Source organism: Trichinella spiralis (genome assembly GCF_000181795.1).
Source record: "Trichinella spiralis strain ISS 195 chromosome Unknown Scfld9, whole genome shotgun sequence".
Taxonomy (NCBI): domain Eukaryota; kingdom Metazoa; phylum Nematoda; class Enoplea; order Trichinellida; family Trichinellidae; genus Trichinella; species Trichinella spiralis.
This window is the reverse complement of record NW_003526948.1, coordinates 4,038,706-4,061,714: the sequence shown is the minus strand read 5'-3', so window position 1 is coordinate 4,061,714 and position 23,009 is coordinate 4,038,706. Positions and strand designations below refer to the sequence as shown.

Here is a 23,009-nt window from a genome sequence, read left to right as displayed (position 1 = left end):
TAAGTTACAGCGTTATTTATTAAACGCCGTTTGTTCAATACTTGTACTTCAGAAATTTACAGTTCGCTCATCCCATAGTGTAATAAACAATATTATTCTTTGTTAATATAAATGTTAGGTGCGTGCTAGTTTGAAATTAAAAAAAACACTCTTTTTCAATGATGCCCGTAAAATACTGTGAAAAATATTAAAATTGGCAAATACATGTGAATTTCAACAAGTTGCATTAATGAAAATAACAAATCGGTAAGACGGTTGAATGAAACTTGAACCTGAATTCCATGAAAGAAATTTCTGTACGTATCAATAGAGGATTCTAGGAATTTTTATTTCTAATTTTCTAGGGTACTACTTCTATTACCAATAAGCATGCAGTATTTGAAAGTATAACAGCGTCTGTACATCCTTATTTAAACAAAACAGTCAGAATTACATTAAATTAGTTAAAAGAGAGAATTTATAGTAAAGTATCGTCACAGATCAAAAACATTGATCATGATCATCATTAGAAGCACTGTGTTAAAACTTTTGCTAATATATAATAATGAATATACAAATAATTATGACAAAATAAAATACATCAAAATATCAAATAATTTATGACAATTTCAATAACATCTTAACACAGTAGGTTGTTCATTTATATATAGGTGAGTAGAGTATATGAAAAATCATTTATTCCATATCTAAATAAACATCATTCTTTATCATCAAGCAGATATCTCGAACAAATATCTTTCATGTTCATCCGCGCCAATAATTTTTCTAAAAAAGGAAACTTATTATTATTAAAAATGAAAAAATACAAAACTCTACTACAATGAGATAAAATAAAATTTAACCATGCAGAAATAAGATACACTAATAATGATATTCACTATCATAATTATCATATTAAATTAAAAATTCATTCATCTGACTGATCCAATATATACCCACAAACTAATTATGATTAGCTATCTATTCAACTTTACGGCAAACTAACTGGTAGATTAGCTATCCGGCCAATCATCTGCCCAAATAATTTACTACCTGGATTGATTGATAATGGTGGAATAATTATGTAAAACTTTTTAAATTCCATCTCAAATTATTCATAAATGTTTATATCTAAAATGAAATCATTTTTAGTATTTCAGTGAAGTGAGTTTTCACCTTTTTTACTGATTTCAGTAATTATCACTCAAGTACAAGACAAGTCTTCAAGTTCCTTGATGGAAAAACAAATAATAGTAATAATTTTACTTGTAGCAAAAGTCTTAAAATTTAAAAAATTCTAAAATAGGAAACAGTTGTCTTCATTAAATAGTTATTAAAAACAAATAAATAAACTTACTGGAGAAGGTCTAGCATGCCTAAACGTAGCAGGATGTTCGCCAGCAGCATCTTTTTTTACTTTTTCCATTAGTTCATTTAAGAGTTTATGAGCGACAAATGGTTTTTTATCATCATAACATTTATCCATCCATGGTTGCTTTTCAGTAAGAGACATGCTGTCCCACTTTCGGTCACACATTCGAAAAACACATTCAAAATCACGGTCAGTGATCGCGAATGGGCAATTTGCTAGATTCCAATTGAGATAATATACGTAAGGAGTTACGGGTATTTTAACTGCTTCCGACATTGTGACACCTAGTGAAGATCAATGTAATAACAAGCACACACACAACATAAAATTAAAGCAACGAAATGTTTAAATTCAACATTCAGCAAGTTAGAATGCTATATTTTCATTCTTCTAGAAACTTATTAATGGAAAACAGCAAACCAAAATTTAATACAAAAAAATAAAATTTAGTGACTTCAAAAATCAAAGTAACTATTAATAACGACAAATACATAAAATGGGAAAGCAACAAAAGAAACCCCTCTAAATAAAAAAATTGCCATCATAAAATAAAAAAAACATCATAAAACAGAGACACAATTATTAAAAATTCATTTTATGAAATAGGCTTATGCAAGAAATTAAAGACCTATGTATAATAAACAAACAGAAACATAAATAATTTATCAAGACATTTAACACAACGTATGGGTATCATTTCATAAAAGCCGTATTTTATAGTTACCTTTCGATTGACAATAGTATATTGTAGTGATGTATCCCAAATAATGTATCTCTGACAGCAAATAAAGAGTAAATTTGCTGAAATGAACTTATACAAATGATGAATATATCACAGTCCGAAACAAATTGAAGTGATCTTCGAAGTTGTTATGGATACGTCACTTCTTTTACAAAGTTAATCTGGTAGAAAAGAGTAACCTGAAATGCATTCAGTGAATAAATAATAAAACAGAAAAATTAAAACAGTACACTGGAAAGAATGACACAAACAATAGACAAAACCGCTTTAAACAAAATGATTTACAGTAAGTCTTTTCTGGTCAGCAAGAATAAAATGACACTGTGGTTTCTAGCCTTCTTATTTGTTCGAATTATTTGAAGCATGAAAATGCTATCAGATAACATTTCCAGGAGAGTCTGTACATTCCACATATTTAGTAACATTAGCATTCATAAATTTTCCAGACGTTGCCTAAAAATCATTGAAATAAATAAAAACCATACACCCGAATCGGCAAAAATATAATTACGATTAATTATTCAATTTACTAGCTGCATTTATGAATCAAATATGTATAGGACGTAGTATATAAGGAATATGTTCATCACAAGATAAATATTTAAATGTGATTGTGTTCAATGCAATTATAAATTTGCTTTAAATTGTTCACTTTTCTTAAACATTTTTAATTCATTTTTTTCCTTTCTAGAACGTATTTTGTTAGCTTTCTCCTTATATATAACATCTGTTGCTTGGTGGAAGCGATCATTGAAGATTATTGAGCATCATTGAAGATCATTGAGCAACCCTTTCAAAAATCATTTCATTTCTGTGTTTCCATGAATAGCTAAACTGATGCTGTGGTCATTCATGTATAGACTTTATACAACAATAGCCATTTCAAGTAGTTCAGTTGTGAGGTATTGCGTCACTGCTGCTAAATACACTGATTGCCTGGCAGCGTTGCTGCTTGTGAAATTTATATTGTAAAACATGCCATCTATGTGTAGCGGACTTCTGCTCGTTCCCATTATTACTATCATCAACACGACTCATAACAGAGGGAGGTTCAGTTTTACTACGTAATTAATAATACACAGACGCGGCAGCACACACACGCCACTGTCTCATTGTTACGCTGCTGGCTTTTTAGCTTCTCCTCTGTGTCCGCCGACCAGTCATCAGCATAACCAATCAGGTTACTTCTGGCCTTTTGTAGGTGTCGCTCTGCCCTGTCATCTGTAACACAGTTCAGCTGTGATAGTAGGTATTAGTGTTATGAGTGGTTTATGCTGCTTAGCCCGCTAAAATTTGACCTCATTTTTGTGATTGGCTGTTCGCTGATGGGCTAACGACGTTTGATCTCTAATTGCCGATTGACTCATGCTATTTTATTGGCGGTTCAGGTTTGATCAGTAATTGCACCTCAGACATTTTTCAAAATAAGTACTCAAAGTTTAAGCGAATATCATGTTAAAAACAACAAGAAATGCTGAATATTTTTCAGTAAATAAAAACTTGCTTTCGCTTGTTGTTCAGTCGCTGCAGTCAGTTAGCCTGAAATTACTGGGAATAAACTACACCAGCTGAACGTTGTCTAACGCTATCAGTAGCCACAGCGCAGCAGTTAAGAGAATAAGCAATTTGTTACTGATAACACAAACGTTTTAGTAAAACATGATTTGCATATTTGAAATACAACCCTCTCGTTAACTGAAGTGAAATGTAACAATGAATAATGTCTTTTTACGAAAATAATTTCGAGTTTCATCTTCACAATGCGATATGAGTATTTCAATTTACGATGAACAACAATCTAAATTATTAAAACACCATATACATATATTACATCTGTAAATGATTACTGGTCTAATTGTCGGACATCTAAAAAAATTGGCAGTAAACCATTTGTCAATTTAACCGTAAGGTTTCCAGAAAATATAGCTCTATGTCTGCTCACGGTTTTGTATATATTTAAATTATGCTGCTAGGTTACAAGATCAATGCATAATATTAAAAATGTAATTAAAAATAACAATGAAACTAAAAAATATGCAACCTACCAAAAGAATCGTTGAAGTCCACGTTCTATTTATGTTTTTCTAAATGTAGATGAATAAATTTAAAGAAATAATAGAATAACAACCAAGAAACCATGGTCTTTATTGCGTCATTGTTGGTCCGTTATCGCGGTGTAAACAGAGTCTTTGCGCATGCACTGCACACCGCAAGTCAACAGCCACGGCAACTGAAGCTAAATAAACAAACGCATGGCATTCGATTAAAAATTTGCATGCAATTTGGGTTATTAAGTAGTAGGTCGTCTGCTTTTGGTGTGATTTGAATTTAACTGTCACGAAAAGCACTGTTACTTAACATAATGAAGCATAGGGTAAAAGCCCTTGCGTGCATGCCAATTTATGCAGTTTTTTAGACAGTGCCTTGTTGTTTGTTTGCTTTGTAGATATAGCGTGCCACAAAATAATTTTTGAATTCGTTAATTTGTAATACAAATGCTGCTGTATTTTTTTCTGAAACTATCGAAAGAAACACTACTTTTGAATTTACACTTTACATTAAACGTCAATTATATAAAACTGTTCTGCTGGGAATCATTTATTGAAAATAATTTCTATGAAGTGAATATTGAATTATGCAATTAAATTAATGTACTTATGCACAGAATTGATGAAACAAATACATTGAATGGTGTTTTTGACAATAGAATGTCAATTATGAATCAGATTGCATGAATTCTGGGAACAGAATGCATGAACAGAAGCATCTATGCATATTTTCAGAAATTGTGAATAAAGTGAACATAATGAAGGATAAAACAGTGATGAAAAATACTATTGGTATTCTACTTCATCTTGGAAATGGGTTAGTGTTCACCAGCAGCTAATTTTGTTTTGCAGTACCCTACTCGTTAATTTATGTAATAATTTGATTTCGCAATATCCAGTGTGATACTGCAATGCATTTCTCGAATAGTAAATTTTGTTTTCTTTCGAATCTCAAAACCAAAATATCAAATTTTAATATTCAAATCATGAGAAAAAGGTACTTTTCCTTTATTTCCCAGTTCCGATATAGGAGGCCTGAGATCGGCTTGTATTAACACAGAGCTGTTAGGAATAGTGGCAACCGGTCAGTTCACCGGATGTCATCGCATCAGAACTTCGCCCCGTTAACACAGGCGATAGCTCGTTTTGCGTACTTCTAACTAGTGCATGCTGTGTATTGATTTTTCTTTGGACAGCGGTATTTCACCTCGAGTAGGTCGATCATTGCCACAGCATTTGATCATTAGATCAACACTGGCAATTAATCGCTATCACATTTTTCATCCGTCATCGGGATTCGAACTCGAGTCTTTTGAACTACAAGCTACAAGACTTGCAGTTATGCCATCCGCCGCCCAAGTGATATTGAGATTATTTTCTATATATAATTTTCATGGCTACTTTTATTAATTTATGTTACTAGTAATTTTTGTTATTTCACATTTCATTTTCTTCATTTGTTGTAAATAATGAATTTCATTTTTACCTTTTTATTAAGAACTTCACATATGATTAATTTTATCAATTTCATTTAATCAAATGAAAAATTATTTTTCGTTTCTAATATTTTATATATTTATATTTTTAATTAATCTGTTCATTCCTTTTTGATGATGATTTTCTCTCCATTTAGTGATATTTTTTTTAATTTTCATATAAAATTCAAAAACAATTCATAATTCATATAAATTTTCTTTTCATGCCAAAAATAATATCTGGTTCGACATTTATCTGCATCAGCCTATGTATAGCCTTATTTAAACAAAACAATCAGAATTACATTAAATTAGTTAAAAGAGAGAATTTATGGTAAAGTGTCGTCACAGATCAAAAACATTGATCATGATCATCATTGGAAGCACTATGTTAAAAACTTTGCTAATATATAATAATGAATATACAAATAATTATGACAAAATAAAATGCATCAAAATTTCAAATAATTGATGACAATTTCAATAACATCTTAACACAGTAGGTTGTTCATTTATATATAGGTGAGTAGAGTATATGAAAAATCATTTATTCCATATCTAAGTAAGCATCATTCTTTATCATCAAGCAGATTTCTCAAATGGATATCTTTCATGTCCATCCGAACCAATGATTTTTCTAAAAAAGGAAACTTATTATTATTAAAAATGAAAAAATACAAAACTCTACTACAATGAGATAAAATAAAATTTAAAAATGCAAAAATAAAATACACTACTAATGACATTCACTTATCATTATATTATTATCATTATCATAATTATCATATTAAATTAAAAATCCATTCATCTGACTGATCCAATATATACCCACAAACTGATTTTGATTAGCTATCTATTCAACTTTATGGCAAACTAACTGGTAGATTAGCTATCCGGCCAATCATCTGCCCAAATGATTTACTACCTGGATTGATTGATAATGGTGTAATAATTATGCAAAACTTTTTAAATTCCATCTCAAATTATTCATAAATGTTTATATCTAAAATGAAATCATTTTTAATATTTCAGTGAAGTGAGTTTTCACCTTTTTTACTGATTTCAGTAATTATCACTCAAGTACAAGACAAGTCTTCAAGTTCCTTGATGGAAAAACAAATAATAGTAATAATTTTACTTGTAGCAAAAGTCTTAAAATTTAAAAAATTTCAAAATAGGAAAGAGTTGTCTTCATTAAATAGTTATTAAAAACAAATAAATAAACTTACTTTATAATGTTTACACATAGGAGGATGTTCGTCAAAAGCATTTCCTTTTACTCCTCTGATTAATCTCTCCAAGAGTGGATGAGGGGTAAATTTTGTTGGGTCATTTTTACATTTATATTTCCAATCTAACCTTTCATCAGAAGGCATGCTGAACCACTTTCGGTCACACATTAGGAAAACACATTCAAAATCATAGTCGGTGAGCGCAAATGAGCAATTCGATAAATTCCAATTGATATAATATAGGTAAGGACTTATGCATGGTTTATATGCTTCTGACATTTTGACACCTAGTGAAGATCAATGTAATAGCATGCACACACACAACAAGAATTAAAGCAATGAAATGTTTAAATTCAACATTCAGCAAGTTAGAATGCTACATTTTCATTCTTCTATAAACTTATTAATAGAAAGCAGAAAACCAAAATTTAATACACAAAAAATAAAATTTAGTGACTTCAAAAATCAAAGTAACTATTAATAACGTCAAATGCATAAAATGGGAAAGCAACAAAAGAAACCCCTCAAAATAAAAAAATTGCCATCATAAAATAAAAAAAACATCATAAAACAGAGACACAATTATTAAAAATTCATTTTATGAAATAGGCTTATGCACGAAATTAAAGACCTATGTATAATAAACAAACAGGAACATAAATAATTTATCAAAACGTTTATCACAACGTATGGGTATCATTTCATAAAAGCCGTATTTTATAGTTACCTTTCAATTGACAATAGTATATTGTAGTGATGTATCCCAAATAATGTATCTCTGACAGCAAATAAAGAGTAAATTTGCTGAAATGAACTTATACAAATGATGAATATATCACAGTCCGAAACAAATTGAAGTGATCTTCGAAGTTGTTATGGATACGTCACTTCTTTTACAAAGTTAATCTGGTAGAAAAGAGTAACCTGAAATGCATTCAGTGAATAAATAATAAAACAGAAAAATTAAAACAGTACACTGGAAAGAATGACACAAACAATAGACAAAACCGCTTTAAACAAACTGATTTACAGTAAGTCTTTTCTGGTCAGCAAGAATAAAATGACACTGTGGTTTCTAGCCTTCTTATTTGTTCGAATTATTTGAAGCATGAAAATGCTATCAGATAACATTTCCAGGAGAGTCTGTACATTCCACATATTTAGTAACATTAGCATTCATAAATTTTCCAGACGTTGCCTAAAAATCATTGAAATAAATAAAAACCATACACCCGAATCGGCAAAAATATAATTACGATTAATTATTCAATTTACTAGCTGCATTTATGAATCAAATATGTATAGGACGTAGTATATAAGAAATATGTTCATCACAAGATAAATATTTAAATGTGATTGTGTTCAATGCAATTATAAATTTGCTTTAAATTGTTCACTTTTCTTAAACATTTTTAATTCATTTTTTTCTATTCTAGAACGTATTTTGTTAGCTTTCTCCTTATATATAACATCTATTGCTTGGTGGAAGCGATCATTGAAGATTATTGAGCATCATTGAAGATCATTGAGCAACCCTTTCAAAAATCATTTCATTTCTGTGTTTCCATGAATAGCTAAACTGATGCTGTGGTCATTCATGTATAGACTTTATACAACAATAGCCATTTCAAGTAGTTCAGTTGTGAGGTATTGCGTCACTGCTGCTAAATACACTGATTGCCTGGCAGCGTTGCTGTTTGTGAAATTTATATTGTAATACATGCCATCTATGTGTAGCGGACTTCTGCTCGTTCCCATTATTACTATCATCAACACGACTCATAACAGAGGGAGGTTCAGTTTTACTACGTAATTAATAATACACAGACGCGGCAGCACACACACGCCACTGTCTCATTGTTACGCTGCTGGCTTTTTAGCTTCTCCTCTGTGTCCGCCGACCAGTCATCAGCATAACCAATCAGGTTACTTCTGGCCTTTTGTAGGTGTCGCTCTGCCCTGTCATCTGTAACACAGTTCAGCTGTGATAGTAGGTATTAGTGTTATGAGTGGTTTATGCTGCTTAGCCCGCTAAAATTTGACCTCATTTTTGTGATTGGCTGTTTGCTGATGGGCTAACGACGTTTGATTTCTAATTGCCGATTGACTCATGCTATATTTTATTGGCGGTTCAGGTTTGATCAGTAATTGCACCTCAGACATTTTTCAAAATAAGTACTCAAAGTTTAAGCGAATATCATGATAAAAACAACGAGAAATGCTGAATATTTTTCAGTAAATAAAATCTTGCTTTCATTGTTACTTTAAGCAGTATAACTAGCATACAGAAAAAAATAACCTCCGGTTGAAGTGTTTGTTGTTCATATTATCTTCTCCATGCACTTTTTGTAGCTACTTTTATCTATTTATATTGATTGTAATTTTTTTATTTCAAATTTGATTTTGTTCATTCTTTTAAATACTAAATTTCATTTTTGCTTTTTTATTATGAACTTTATTTACATTTCATTAATTTTAGTTGGTTAGTTCATACTGTTGTGTTTGTTGCAGTATTGTGCATCATTGTGCATATATTTTTTCTCCCTTTCTCTCTCTCTCTCTTTCTCTCTCTCTCAAGTGAAATAAAATAGAAATAATACATTATCATATCTTTTTACAACATTTGTTCATAAAATTGTAATTGAAAATTATTCAAAAAAGCAAATTCAAAGAATCGATAATTATGAAATAGACGTTTTGCTTTGGTGAAAAGCTCTTTCTTTTGAACAAAAACATTATCGATGAATTAATTATATGTATAGTTATTATATCTTTTTCCAAAGGTAAAAATTCACCTTACATGTTTAATTTTTACTGCTATTGTTTTATGAAAAAGCAAATCATAAAAGAAAAACAAACTAAAAATAAATAACAAGACAAACAAAGTTCACGTTCACAATTTCAAAAAGAGAACGTTGTTCATAACTTGAAGCCGTCTGCTTTTTTCATCATTGCAAATGCAAATGCAAAGTGGGCGGTCAGATCGGTCGGTATTCAGAAGCGTAGCGCCCGGCATGGGTGAATCGGGGAGATTCTTCCCGAAAATCAACAGTAATCAACAGAAGCAAAATACACTTGGCATGCACGTGCAGGGCGCATTTCAGGCGCTCAAAAGTACAGCAATAAATAGCTCGGACAATTCCATTGCAGTTGGAATTCATCGTCCATATTTGTCGTCATTTGTAATTCGTCGTCCTCGTGAACGAACAACTGCTACGCAATCCCCGGCTGCTGCTCGGCATTTATTTCTCCACTACCTCCGCTCATGGAACTTTTCAAGAAACGCATCCAAAGTGATGCGGTGGAATTTGAATGCGATGCGGATGCCATTGGTGAGTTACTCGGCTGAGACGAACTGTCTTTTCTGAACTGATGATCTGCAACTTTTGCATTTTCAAAATACTCAACCGGCTCCAAAAGCGGACAATTGACGCCACATTCTTCTGGATAACTGCCGCCGATCGATTCTGCACCATTGCAAGTATTGGGCAAATGATCGTACATATCGGCACGCTCGCTGCAGTTGCTCGCTACTTGCCACAAATTTCCATGCGCTCTCCAAGGTGTATGCTCCGGTAGAGCGAATTCGTCCATTGAAATGCTCATGCCGTTCAACTTAGTCTTGGGTACTCTTGGACCGCTGCAGCTGTGTCGTTTTACCGGAAACTTGCACGTTGATCTATCTTCTCTTGAGTTGCGTTTACCTGGACGACCATCCGCTAGAGTCGGAATGATTCCTCTTAAAAGTTGAATCAAACGTTACGATCATCACATTCATTATTGAATGAACAATAATGCAAAATTGCGAAGCGCTAACTAAAATGTTGCACAATAAATACATTTGTTGTCCTGCAAGAACCACTTGACACATTTCGTACATTTGAAAATAGTCATTCATACATTTGAAATACATTTGAAAACATTGAAAAAATATTTTCAAAATTCCCTAATACTTTCCAAATTATAATCATTACGTTATTATTATTGTTATAATCATTCTTATTGTGAATAACTTTCTGAACAACGTATAATGCATAAGAGGTTATAGATACTATTTTTCCACACAAAGTACATCAAAACGCAGCTAACTGCATACATTAAAATGGTTGGTTCCACATAACTGCTCTTGAGTATTTTTTTTGATTCTGAACTGAAAAATAAGTAACACATATTTTTTAACCAAGCATTAAAGAGAACTACAATTTTATAATAAATTGACTAATTAAGGATGATCAAAGAAAGTTTAAAAAATGATGTGAACTTTTAACGGCAAATGTTGTCTGAAAATGTTTGACCGCAGAAAAGGCAAGCGCAAGCAACCGCACGCATTATTATTATTAAGGTTGCAAACATATACTTGGACTGGGAAATTTTTAAAATTATATCCAGAATAAAATTATCCCACTGTACCATCTATCTGTGTATCTATCTATCTATCAATCTTACCCTGATGAATCTTTGCTATCGATAATCAATGTCAGTGGTTGACCAGAAGAAGCAGCTGAAGAACTGGGCTGAGTAGAGCAGTACAAGGGGTTGGTGAGCAATGTCGTGTTTCGCAACGTCGGCGCGGACGTGCCGCCCTTTGCCGTTAAAGAATGAATATTCTCCGGATACGAATTGGAACGCTTTCTGTTGATGAAATCATCGGCAATCCTGTTTTGCGCTTGTTTGGCACTTTCACGACGTCGGCATTTCATCGGATACTTTCCCAACATTTTCAAGTCGTTTCCGGCAGCAAATGGCTGAGCAGTGCGTTCCGCCGAAACGCTGGCATTTTCCAGTATTGTATTTTCTCTTCGAATTTTAGACCTCGCATTTTCCATTCGAATAGAAATCAAGCTTGTTTCTAAAGATGAAAATGCAAAATCAACTTCGACAAATTTCACAATTAACAGAAGAAGCTGATCGACATCTGTCCGTCACCGTAAGCATTGTTACCTCTAGACCGCTGTTTCACTGAACAGGGTCGAACAAATCTAGAAGACGAAAACAGTGGTTCCTCGACGTTTGCTTCTGACGGTCGGCTGGAAACTACCGCTTCTTGCTTTCCAAGCAGCCAATAAGTTCTCATCTCACCCTTTCCCTGTGTGTTGAAAAAGAAAAATCAGCTTTTGAAATTCCCAGCTGTTCAACGTCAACAGTTGTTGTTTTTACCTTCAACGGAATTAGACCTCTTTCATCTAGCAGATAACCGCCGAGTTTATCAAGTGCAAGTTTTGTACTTTCACTGCAGTGAATTTTTAATGCTAAAAATGACTAGCCATAAAAAAACAGGCATTTCACAGCTACGTCTGCACACTGCTCAACTATAACTTGCTCAATTATAAGCGATGTTTTATTTTTCGCTCATCATTAAAAACGCACACACACTGCGCACGCTGAAACACGGTTCAATGGAAAAGGATAATGTAAAAATTTGCGAAAACTTTATCAAATCAAATTTCAATTCACCACATTAATGTCAACAATTATCAACATTCAGAGGAACTTTCGAGTGCAAATGAAATATATATTACGCATTTTGCCCAACGGTTAGCTAATCCACTAATGAAAGGTTGGTGGTTGCGCGTTGGAAACATTTTGAAACCGCAGAAATTTTGTAAAATAAAAATATTTTATTATTTCTAAACCTTGTTCTTCTTTTAAAAATGAAACCGTTACACACATTCAAAACGGGGCAGAAAAGAGACTTTGCACACAAAAACATACATATCTAGCGCTAAAAAAACAACAACTTGGAAAACATTTGAACTTTTAAACTTACGCATTCCGTTCGATTCCATTCTGCTAGCCGTATTCACCGTATCACCAAACAAGCAATAGCGAGGCATGGTTTTACCTACCACACCAGCGGCACAAGGACCTGCAAATAATATCAGAGGTATTTTTTCAAATGGTATTCGTCGATAAGCATTCTACAATACGGAAGCACGTATGCACTGACCCGTATGGATTCCAATACGAAGAAGACAAGCCACGTCAGGTTTGTGCGGAACCTGAAACGCTTTTACTGCCTCAACCAACTCCAATGCCATAGTTGCTATTTCGCCTGCGTGCTGGTTACCGTTTCGAATTGGCAAGCCACTGACAACCATATAAGCATCACCTAAAAAAATTTTTCCTCACAAGCATTTTACTTTTTCCAATACTAATCTGCCAATCTGTCTATCATTCTAGCTGGCTAGCTGTATATATACCAATTGTTTCCACTTTGTACACATCATATTGACGAATAATACGATCAAAAAGTGTATAAAGATCGTTCAAAAATGCAACAACCTACAAATATTTTCGTCCGCTTATAATCAATCGCTCATCTGGAAATAAAAGTCATTTTATAGGCCCTTACTTGCACAGGAGTGCTTTCTGCGGAAAGTGCCGTAAAGCCAACAATGTCAGAAAAATATATTGTGACCGAGTCGTAAGTTTCCGGCACGACGTCTCTGCCTTGCATGAGCTGAGCTGCTACCACTCTAAAAGTTATAAATCTTCATAATAGGCAAACAGAATAAATCACGTACATGTACAACAACAACATGCACATGTACATGTATATATTGAAAGGCCACAATTGTGGCCATATTGTACTTCATAAAGCCTACTTTGGAAGCATACGATGAAGCAAAGTTTCGGTGCGTTTTTTTTCTTCCTTCAATTCTTCCGTTCTCTCTTCAACCAACTCCTCCAGATGGCTCTGATACTTTTCCATCATTCCCATCATATGATCCATAATATTTTGTTTCCTGCAAAATTGAAATTAGCAAAACCTATTCTGCGAAACAATTGACCCTTTGATTCTTACATGATCCCTTTGAAAAGCATTTTGAGACGCATGCGAATTTGACGAAAATCAGGTCTGCACTCGGGACGTTCATCCCAACACGCTAACATCGTGTCAGATATGTATTTGTCACATTCGACAAGAGCGAGACTTGGCCGAAAATAAGGTGTATGTATGATATTTTTCAAGATTTCTAAATGGGAAATAAATTTCACAATCAAACGTCACGTCCAAACTCCGTCCAAAATCTACCTTCGCCGCTCAACGAATCTTCGTAATAAACGTCGAACGGCCCGTTGCGTGAAAACACCTCATGCAACACAATGCCAAACGAATACGAATCTCCTCGTTGGGTACCTTTGCACGGTTGCATGTGATCAACACTTTCTCGCAACAGTTCCGGTGCGGTCCACAGAAGTCCTGCGACAAAAAAAAAATTCCACTACAAACGAATAATCAATCAATTCGCATGCTAACTGAATTTTACCCATCAATTGACTCTCTTGTGACATGTAAATTTGCCCTTCGCGAAGTTCACTAAGGCCAAAGTCTGAAACCTGCAAAGACCATCTACTAGTAATGCAGCAGTTGGTTGATTTCAAATTTCCATGTACCCGAATTTCTGAGTCGTGCAAATAGATCATGCCCTCAAAAAATAATCACGTCATTAAAAAAAGTGCTCAAAATAACACTGCGCACATTTTGAGTATACTTTGAGCAAGTCGTCAACAAACGACGCGATGAACATATTTTCCAATTTGATATTTTCATTTAATAAAACATCAAAAAGACTTCCCTTAGCACAATATTCACGCACGACGCAAATGAAATTCGGCTGTACAATAATGCCTATGAAACGGTTCACGTTGTCGTGATGCAAACTTCGCATCTGAAAGGTGGGAGTTGAAATTGGAATAATTCGTGATGCAAATTCACAACAGTTGAACCTTTTTCATTTCAATTTTCGTGGCTCTTGTAATTTCACGAGTTCGCTTCGCGTAACGAATTTCCTTTATTGCAACCAATGAGCCGCGATAAACACCAAGACCATGCGGATCAACTATCCAAGATGAAAAATCCGCTGACTCGTGACTAGTCAAGCTTACCTAAACGAGAAAGTTATCAGCACCAACTTGCGTAACAAGCGAATAAATGCTGGAGTGGAGTTGAGAGAGAATTGAGAAATTTCCACACGCAAAGTACACTAAATCAACTTGCCCGACTTCCGCCCAAATTGTCATATCCTGTACAGGGATGAAATTGAATCTCTTTGGGATTGATTTTCCATATGAGACCTGCAAGTTCTTGTTCATATTTACGATTTCTGAAACAATAACGCATCAAAGCTTCGAATTCAAAAAGAAGAAGAAGAAGAAAAAAAAAATACAGCAGCATACCTATAATAGATGAAACTAACAACCGCCATGATCAGCATCACAATTCCAATAGCACCGCATACAATTTCCACAGCATAACCTGTGTCAATGAATCATCTACATTTAATTTATTCAAGACACAATAAAAGAAAAGAACAATATAAAGTTCGCGTAAAAAATAACTGTCGAAATTGCACAATCAAAGCATACTTAAATTAAAAAATTAAAGAAAAAAGACACCAGTTCAGTGGATTAAATTTGAATGAAATAAGTGTAAAATTTAATTCAACAATTAAAAGTGGAACTTTACTTGGTTGATCAACGCAATATTCTCCCCGAAAGCCGCACTCTGGTTCATCTTGAGGTGGTTTTCCGCCTGCCCAGTCTACTCTGAGGCCACGTTTAAATAAAAGACCCTATCAAAGTAAGTTAGCACACACAGACACAAATACACAGCACACAACACTCAACACAAACGCACACACGTACACATGCATTGCGCAAAAAAAAAATAAAATAAAATCAAAAAAACCAAAACAAACAATACTGGTAATGTTTCGTTCTTCTCGATAAAGTATGCGCTCGGTATGAGCCCATAAGTCAAATTAAATCGACTGTCGACAAGTCGCTGCCGTGTTAAAAGTGTAAAATTTCCCTCTGCGTCACCTTGCTCGTTTATTTGCATTTCAAAGCCTTGCATACCTAAACAGTATCAGTAGATTAAACAGACACATACATGCAAGTTTCTAGATTTGCAAAGAGTGTGTTCGCTTTTGTGAAACTGCAAATCATTCCTCGCTCACGGCAGTCAATAAATTACTTTGATAACGACGATTAAAAATTCGGCCAATAATAGCTGAACCATTTCTTGGATCACCGCCCGCTTGCAATTCTTCGTGCAAAGCAGTCGCATAAAGCATCACTGCATCATACAAATATGTCGCATAGCGATTTACCTGCATTTACATATGCAAAAATTTTATCTGGTTACCAGAAGAAAAAAAAAATACATCATCGATGTCACTTCCCATCATCTTACCACAGGATACTTTCCAATGTGCGAATTACCGACTGGGTTAAAGAAATTGAATGGCGGCTGTGCATTGTACTGATTTACCTTTTCCCAAAATTCTTGCCAAGCTTTGTCGGTGAATGTCACTGGACTTGGTATAATGGCCAATACAGACCGACTCAGATCGACAATGCGATTGACAAACGGATAATTGTGAAACTCTTCCACAGTATAAAGTGTTGCTAGGGTTGAAGTAAGTGATTGATCAGGAAAAAATAAAAACGCCCAATAGCCAGCAGCCTAGTATTGTACCTCGGTAAAAGTAGTTCATCATCGCGTCGTCAGGGTTGAGATACGTGTAAGACGGTTCCAAATAGATAATAACATATTCACCATTGTTCAGCAGTTCCAAATCATCCATGGCGTAAAGCATCTGCTGCAAGGCGCTCACACTGCCAAACATCAGGTAGACTAAAATGATAATTTTAATTTGAACGAATTATTAATATCAATAATTTCACAGTTGTTTTCACTTCTTGTTTTCAAATGGGTCTCGCTGACAATTTCACTGATCCGTTGACGGTCGTCAAAATTGGTCGAACGGTAAGGTTCTTCAAAACGGCTTATATTCAATATGTGCAATCCTTCCGCTGTGCTGAGTTCCTGGAAAATATTTTCAAGCATATCAACCAGCAATACACTGCTCCAGGCAAAATTAGCAAAATTTACCACAACAGTTTTAAGCAAATGGCTATTGACATCATTATGACCATAGACTATGGCGAATTTTCGCCACGAATAGTGTTTGAGCAAAGATATCGCCGCTCGGCCAATTTCCGTCTCCGCCGGTACAGTTCTTGCAAAAGTACTGTATTTCGATTTGTCCGACACAGCATGATCGAAGCATTTCTAAAAATAAAATAAAAATAAAAAACAACAAAAAAAAAGAAATAACAATATTCTCGAAAACTGTATTCATCAAACACACTATTTTGGCAACTGTGAATTGAACAGACATAGTTAGTGTAAAAGAAAATGATGCATGCATACGTATGAGATCATTGGCAAGTTTTGTGAAGCGGCCATCATTGCTTCCGTTTGGCAGCTATCTTCAGGACCAATGAATGCTATGACACCTTTTTGCCAAAGTTCCATGGTTGCTTTGACACCTGAATTTTGGATTTCAATTCAAATTATCCCCTTTAGAACAGATCAATTGATCTCTCGCCTACTCTGCTTGGTCAAACCGCGAGTGTCTGCAAAGATGAAGTCCAACTGATAGCCAGGCAGTATGTCAGGATTGGCATTCACTATTTCAATTGCGTATTTCAAAGCACCCGAAATTATGTGTCCTGAAAGTGAAATAGAATTTCTTTAAATTTATACTTTTCATTAAAAGAAAAAATATTACCACTCAGTGGTGTTCACCTGATCAGTGATCAGTATCAATTATAAACGACGATCAATGCAAATAATTTCAAATGCACACATTCAATTTTCTATCTTATCAATATTGACCCGAACTACGCACGATGCGTTATGAAAATAATGCAAAATTCAAAGCACGCTGGTCGCGGCTAACAAACAGTCTCTCTCACTCATTATTAGAATGGAAAATTGTTGCTACTTCAAGTGACTATTTGTGCAGCAGCAATATTCGTGACTGATGATCATTTTCACATGCGTGAATTGCAACAATGTTAGGAGATGTTTTATACGGAAAAATGGAATAAAACTGTTTCAAACAAAATAATAATAATAAAATTAATCTAATCAAATAAGCAGATATTGAAATTCTCTCGAGCAAATCAAGTGAAATTTTTTTTTTGAAAAATAAAACATCATTTATTTATTTTATTACTTCCAAAATTTCCACAATCTAATTCTCAGACTGCGGTGCTTTTTTTTCCATGCTAAAACGACACTGCAAACGACGCAACCGAAAAGCCGCTAATCAACATGCTTATCGTCCGCAGTTACAAAATGTGACAAACAGGAAGTTGGTTTTTTTGTAAATTACTCTGACGTTTCGTTTCGTAATTTTTTGCCAACTTGCGTAAATATTTAAATATCTGCAACAGTTTTTTCGTTCATTGATTTACGCAAAATGAACATTCGAAAAGAAGAAATGTCAAAAATTATCATCAGTCACTGTTATTATTTTGAAAAGCTGATTTTCTACTTTGTTACAAAATGGTTGATTTATAACATATATAACATATGATAATAATTTTTTGTCTTGTTTTTTTTCATTATGCTATGTAATTTTGATATAGTAACAGTTGGAAATGAAATTCACTTATTCATCTTAGTATCGAAAAGCAGAAACAGCAGTTAATTGTCATGAAAGTTGTCATCTGTGACAAATGACCACTAGAAAAGCTAGTGAACACGTATGTATGTATGTATGTATGTATGTACGTATGTGTGTGTGTGTGTGCTAGTATTGTATTGGAAGGACGAGATTTGAGAAATTTGCTTTGCTCAAAAATATGCAATTTACCCCACCAATTGTTGTACAGTGGAAGAAAGTGATGAAAATTGGGAAAGTTGAAATGATTGTTCAACGAAGAAGACGAAGAAAAAGCCGTATAATGATGAGCATGCTTTGAAAAATCGTGGGATTCGGATATGTGGGAATTTAATTGTTCAACTTGGCGTGGGATGGAGTTGTTGTTCCATCTTTGAAACAGATACCGCAGTTACTGTGGATTGTTCAGCAGCAGCAGCAACACTTTTGACTACAATCTTACAAGTGTAAAGCCCAAAAATGGTGTCATATCTAATCAGCAATAAAACTGCCACTTAATGGAGAGACCTTCGGGGTCAAGGGCAAAGCCGGGGGTCGGTCGTTCTTTCTTGTTCGCCTAAACCCAACTTGACCAACAATGTCGTCGGAAAAGAACCCAAGCAAAACAAGACAACAAACAAAACGGCACAGCCATTCATTCATTCTGCTTTAATAAAAGGAATTATCACATGCAGACCCCCCCCCCACACCCCCAAGAAGTTAGCGGCATGCATCCCAGTTGTATATGCCGGTCCCGCCTGCCTTGGACAAGAGAGAATGTTCCAAACTGGCGCAAAGTTCAGGCTTCTTTTGTGCGAATTATTTGTGAACAAGCACAACACATCGCCAACGCCGAAACACGATCATATCGCATTTTTCATGTTCTTCCTATTCAATGCAAAATGTGAAATTGAACAGTCCAGTCCGGCATTGGTTATTGTCGTATCCCATACCAAAAGTAACCGGAACGTCAAACCGATAACAAAATAACTTTCACATTTACGACTTCTTGTGTAAACCTTATTTATTATTCATTTGCTTCAACAATCCAACCGAACGGAAAACTATTTCTCTACATACATGCATACATACACAAGGTAAAACAGTTTCTTGAAAAAAATTATCATCATTCCGATCACAAAAGAGGAAAACATTACCCATATTGTAATATTTAAATTGGATAAAAAATTTACATTCATTCACAACTACATGCAAAAAAACATAAATAGAAGAAATAACTGATCATTCGACAAATTAAATAAATTCTGCTTTGCTTGCATCAACATTGCACATGTATATATATCATACAGTTCAGCTATTTCATCAAGCAAGCAATCGAGATTTTACATTCATTCAATTCCAAATTTAAATTACACAATAATACTTGAAAAATAAATAAACACACACACACACTCATACACGCATAAACACAAACACACAGTACGCTAGTTGCTACTGTCGTTTATATCTGGTGAATATTGTTGACAACACTAATAAACAAACAGTTCTAATAAATAATATCTTCATTGGAATTTATAAATTGAAGAGAAGAGAAAATTTTCCAACAACAATCAGCATCAGTGTGGAATTGAAAGGAAAAGATGAAAATACAATTTCAAAATAATCCAAAACAAAGATTTCCTCTTTTGTGAACATCATAAATCCATTTTTGGTGAACTGCAAAACAATCACAGTGTGGTTGATTTTTGTTCAATTAGAAAAATTACCATACAACACAACCAAAGTAACAGATTTGAATTTGCAGTTGAAACTTTGATAATAAAAAAAAAAGAACAGCATCCTGAACATGTACAAGAATGAATATATTCATTTTTCATATTGGAATGCAAAATACGACAAATATGCCAGAAGAGAATAAAAAATTTCGATCAGAAATTGTGCCGATGTTGTGTGATTGATTGATTGATGATCCTAAAGCTTAGTTGGATATGAAAGAAAAAAAATTTTCCCCACAACAAACAGCGTAAGAAAACCAAAACGAATACAACAAATTTCCATATACGACTTGTCAGTATTTTCCATTTCTGTCCACGAAATATTCTGAACTCGACAAATCGCACTAACCCCCCCCTCCCGACACACACACACACACTATTATTTGAATAAGAAATTACGTAAAATTAATTCTTTCAATTTTTCTCCTTCTTTCAAACAATACTTTGTGCAGCTAGCTAGAGCTATGTTTGCTTTGAACTACACGGAAAGAGAAATGCTTTATGTTATCATAATCAGTATTGTCAAGAATTACTAAAAACAATTGCTCTTCTCTCAGTCAAAATTGACTATGCATACACCTGTATCTGTGCGCGTGCGTGCACGTTGAGTGAGATTAAGTTCAAACTGGAGATAGATTAAATAACAAGTATGGTTTTTCAGAAGATTGCCTGCCTGCCTGCCTGCCTGTTTGGACAAACAAAAAGTCCAAGAGAAAACGATCAACCGTGAGGACAAATAAAGCTAACAACAAATTTACCTTGCAAATTGCGCGACAGGTGCACAAGACCCTGCCTTTGCAGGCACTTGGCAATCCGCTCCAAGCTCATCGTGTGCGCGCTGAGTACGTGGCCGGAAAAATTGCAATCCAAATTCGAATGACCACCGCCCACAAGTCGATGGTCCGAATGGTCGAAAAGCGTGGAACCTTGACGGCGCCGGCGATCATTAGCCATCCTCGTACCGGTGTTGTTCGACGTGCCGACAATTGACCGCAACAAATCGAGCGTGGTCGAAACGTTGCGCCTGCTCGTCGTATTATTGTTCTGACCCAGACCAACCGGAGCGGATGGGATTTGAAATTTCAACAGTATCGGCGGCTGACGGTTGATCACCGTACCGGCCAAGTATCCGATTAGGATCCGTTGACGAGCCGGCCCAACATCCGCGGCAAATTCAAATCTGACCAAACCGACCAGAACCAGAGCAAAAATAACAACGGCGATGGATATTTCACGTCGCATGGCCAACAACAACAACATTTCGACCAATGAATATTTGGAATGGAAATTTGAATAGCAGCGACGCTAAACGATGCGGAAGTGAAACAGCCGCCGCTTGTCGAGTCGACCAAACCGGTCCAGCAAAAGCATCCTGCAACAGCACAGTTGGCATATTATTGTAAAAAAATAAGAAAAAAAAAAGAAACAGACAAAATGTGCAAGCGTAGTAAAATTGGGATTTGGGCAGTGGAAGAAGATAGATAGATGGGAAAAGCTGGAGCAGCAGATTAGAATTTAAATTTATTCATTATTATTTTAAAATTTGAAAAAAGAAATAAAAAAATTCACGACAATGTGAAAACTAACCGACGCTGGCAAGCACGGCATTGGCCACAACTGGCGGCGCAGAGGACGTGCCTGTCACGAGAGCAGGCGTGGACAGATTGCCGCCAGAAATTGGACGAGACTGGCGGAACGGGAACAACAGCAGCGGACGAGCCGGCCAAACAGCAAAGCCGAGCCAGTCCGGGTTGGAAGTGGGGAGGGGGAAGGGGAGGAGGGTCAGAGGCGCCGCCCAATCCCAATGTGGAACCGAGTCCAGACGACGGTCCGCTGGGGCGTGGTCGAACAAGCGACCGTATCTTTGTCAAACTGTAGTTGAAGTCTTTGTGCTCACTGCGCACAGTGCCGAATGGAAAACAACAGCAGACAGTGTGAACGTTCACCAGACCAGCGTACAATACAGCAACTGCTAAAATCAGCACTGCTCATTAGAATTCAACGCCCAACACAAGCGCCGACTGCAAAATGACGTAATCGACTTTCAGTACACAGTAAATGTACAGTTAACGACAGGAGCCGGCGAACTGCCGCTGTTGTCGGCTTTGTCTCGTCTCCCGTTACCCCTTTGTTTACTGACGACGACTGAAAAGCTGCTTCTGAAATATTCCACCCAACTGTCGTCACGCAAACTGAGAAATTAATTAATCGTTTTCTCAGCTAGCTTGACCACGTTCCAGAACAACAACAACAACAACAACAATAGTAAAATATTATCCAAATTCATTCAAATTATATATATATACATATATATATTTCAATATCCCGTAGAACATGAAATAAAGCGACAAACAAAAATTAAACATCTTGTCAATTGTGAATGAGGAAAAAATAAATATTGTTGTAAAATGACCAACCAACGACGAAATTTCTCATAACACCTCAACATTAATAAAACTGGTCTTCAAAAGGATAGTTATTAGTTCTGAAAAGCCAGAATAAAGATTTAGTAATGAATGCTAGCTAGTAGTTGTGTGTATTCCATTCAATTAATCGAAACTTGCTTGAACAAATAGCACAATTTAAAAAAAAATATATATATATATATATATATATTACCTAAAGTTGAATTTTATTCATTCATTAAAATGTAAATAATATTATTAATGCTTTTAGAATATTCAGATAGAGATTTGGATTTGTTTGCTTAGAAGTGCTTTTCACCGTTATTCCACTTGTATAAAAAGCCTGTTTTCAGTAAAATATTTTTCAAATTTGCTTCCATATTTCGTGCCTATTCAATTTACGCGAATGCTGCATATATTCATTTTTTTATGATAATTGTGATGAAATATTACATTTAAAATGTTTCGCTTTTAAGAAAAAATTTTATTTCATCTCATTTCAAATAACAAGCTGGTTAATCTTAATTGTATGGAATAAATGTTGAAATGTTGTTTGTT

At 34.8% G+C, this 23,009-nt stretch overlaps 7 protein-coding genes across 7 annotated transcripts; 3 read left to right on the top strand and 4 right to left on the bottom strand.

Moving 5' to 3' along the window:
* Positions 1-697: 697 nt before the first annotated feature.
* Positions 698-1,627, bottom strand: Tsp_05565 (conserved hypothetical protein). Its single transcript, XM_003371876.1, has 3 exons — positions 1,337-1,627; positions 1,033-1,084; positions 698-765 (listed from the first exon to the last, which is right to left on the bottom strand). Exons 1-3 carry the CDS (start codon positions 1,625-1,627, stop codon positions 698-700), a joined length of 411 nt encoding a protein of 136 aa, XP_003371924.1.
* A 2,500-nt stretch (positions 1,628-4,127) lies between these two features.
* Tsp_05566 (hypothetical protein) lies at positions 4,128-5,269 on the top strand. The gene is made up of 3 exons (XM_003371875.1): positions 4,128-4,160; positions 4,213-4,379; positions 5,161-5,269. Exons 1-3 carry the CDS (start codon positions 4,128-4,130, stop codon positions 5,267-5,269), a joined length of 309 nt encoding a protein of 102 aa, XP_003371923.1.
* Positions 5,270-6,198: 929 nt separating this feature from the next.
* Positions 6,199-7,127, bottom strand: Tsp_05567 (hypothetical protein). The gene is made up of 2 exons (XM_003371874.1): positions 6,976-7,127; positions 6,199-6,253 (listed from the first exon to the last, which is right to left on the bottom strand). The coding sequence occupies exons 1-2, from the start codon at positions 7,125-7,127 to the stop codon at positions 6,199-6,201; spliced, it is 207 nt and encodes a 68-aa protein (XP_003371922.1).
* Positions 7,128-10,061: 2,934 nt separating this feature from the next.
* Positions 10,062-12,115, bottom strand: Tsp_05568 (speract receptor). The gene is given in 7 exon segments (XM_003371873.1): positions 10,062-10,587; positions 10,607-10,664; positions 10,862-10,998; positions 11,295-11,697; positions 11,790-11,934; positions 12,006-12,097; positions 12,109-12,115. 7 exon segments carry the CDS (start codon positions 12,113-12,115, stop codon positions 10,062-10,064), a joined length of 1,368 nt encoding a protein of 455 aa, XP_003371921.1.
* Positions 12,116-12,564: 449 nt separating this feature from the next.
* Positions 12,565-17,413, bottom strand: Tsp_05569 (guanylate cyclase 32E). The gene is given in 24 exon segments (XM_003371872.1): positions 12,565-12,570; positions 12,587-12,714; positions 12,796-12,957; positions 13,049-13,130; positions 13,201-13,324; positions 13,454-13,594; positions 13,654-13,825; positions 13,885-14,052; positions 14,120-14,189; positions 14,247-14,279; positions 14,345-14,521; positions 14,580-14,738; positions 14,847-14,927; positions 15,192-15,217; positions 15,319-15,424; positions 15,541-15,710; positions 15,829-15,964; positions 16,048-16,262; positions 16,333-16,491; positions 16,554-16,683; positions 16,750-16,929; positions 17,071-17,189; positions 17,268-17,372; positions 17,407-17,413. The coding sequence occupies 24 exon segments, from the start codon at positions 17,411-17,413 to the stop codon at positions 12,565-12,567; spliced, it is 2,856 nt and encodes a 951-aa protein (XP_003371920.1).
* A 3,202-nt stretch (positions 17,414-20,615) lies between these two features.
* On the top strand, positions 20,616-21,036 carry Tsp_05570 (hypothetical protein). The gene is made up of 2 exons (XM_003371871.1): positions 20,616-20,649; positions 20,708-21,036. The coding sequence occupies exons 1-2, from the start codon at positions 20,616-20,618 to the stop codon at positions 21,034-21,036; spliced, it is 363 nt and encodes a 120-aa protein (XP_003371919.1).
* A 278-nt stretch (positions 21,037-21,314) lies between these two features.
* On the top strand, positions 21,315-22,078 carry Tsp_05571 (hypothetical protein). The gene is given in 3 exon segments (XM_003371870.1): positions 21,315-21,445; positions 21,600-21,920; positions 21,931-22,078. 3 exon segments carry the CDS (start codon positions 21,315-21,317, stop codon positions 22,076-22,078), a joined length of 600 nt encoding a protein of 199 aa, XP_003371918.1.
* Positions 22,079-23,009: the final 931 nt, after the last annotated feature.

Bases quoted from the DNA above. Each gene is read 5' to 3' on its own strand.
- Tsp_05571 (XM_003371870.1), top strand. From the start codon at position 21,315: ATGAATATTTGGAATGGAAATTTGAATAGCAGCGACGCTAAACGATGC. The intron at 21,446-21,599 runs GTAAAAAAATAA...ATTTGAAAAAAG, and splicing joins AGCACAGTTGGCATATTATT to AAATAAAAAAATTCACGACA.
- Tsp_05566 (XM_003371875.1), top strand. From the start codon at position 4,128: ATGCAACCTACCAAAAGAATCGTTGAAGTCCAC. The intron at 4,161-4,212 runs GTTCTATTTATG...AAGAAATAATAG, and splicing joins AAAGAATCGTTGAAGTCCAC to AATAACAACCAAGAAACCAT. The intron at 4,380-5,160 runs GTTATTAAGTAG...TTTATTTCCCAG, and splicing joins AAAATTTGCATGCAATTTGG to TTCCGATATAGGAGGCCTGA.
- Tsp_05569 (XM_003371872.1), bottom strand. The intron at 16,930-17,070 runs GTATGCATGCAT...TTTTATTTTTAG, and splicing joins ACTTGCCAATGATCTCATAC to AAATGCTTCGATCATGCTGT. The intron at 16,263-16,332 runs GTACAATACTAG...CTTCAACCCTAG, and splicing joins GATGAACTACTTTTACCGAG to CAACACTTTATACTGTGGAA.
- Tsp_05568 (XM_003371873.1), bottom strand. The intron at 11,935-12,005 runs GTAAAAACAACA...TTCAACACACAG, and splicing joins GAGGTCTAATTCCGTTGAAG to GGAAAGGGTGAGATGAGAAC. The intron at 10,999-11,294 runs GTAAGATTGATA...CTTATTTTTCAG, and splicing joins GATAGCAAAGATTCATCAGG to TTCAGAATCAAAAAAAATAC.
- Tsp_05570 (XM_003371871.1), top strand. From the start codon at position 20,616: ATGCATACACCTGTATCTGTGCGCGTGCGTGCAC. The intron at 20,650-20,707 runs GTTGAGTGAGAT...ATGGTTTTTCAG, and splicing joins ATCTGTGCGCGTGCGTGCAC to AAGATTGCCTGCCTGCCTGC.
- Tsp_05565 (XM_003371876.1), bottom strand. From the start codon at position 1,627: ATGTCGGAAGCAGTTAAAATACCCGTAACTCCTTACGTATATTATCTC. The intron at 1,085-1,336 runs GTAAGTTTATTT...GAATAATTTGAG, and splicing joins GGCATGCTAGACCTTCTCCA to ATGGAATTTAAAAAGTTTTA. The intron at 766-1,032 runs GTAGTAAATTAT...TTCCTTTTTTAG, and splicing joins ACCATTATCAATCAATCCAG to AAAAATTATTGGCGCGGATG.
- Tsp_05567 (XM_003371874.1), bottom strand. From the start codon at position 7,127: ATGTCAGAAGCATATAAACCATGCATAAGTCCTTACCTATATTATATC. The intron at 6,254-6,975 runs GTTAGATTGGAA...TTCCTTTTTTAG, and splicing joins AGCATGCCTTCTGATGAAAG to AAAAATCATTGGTTCGGATG.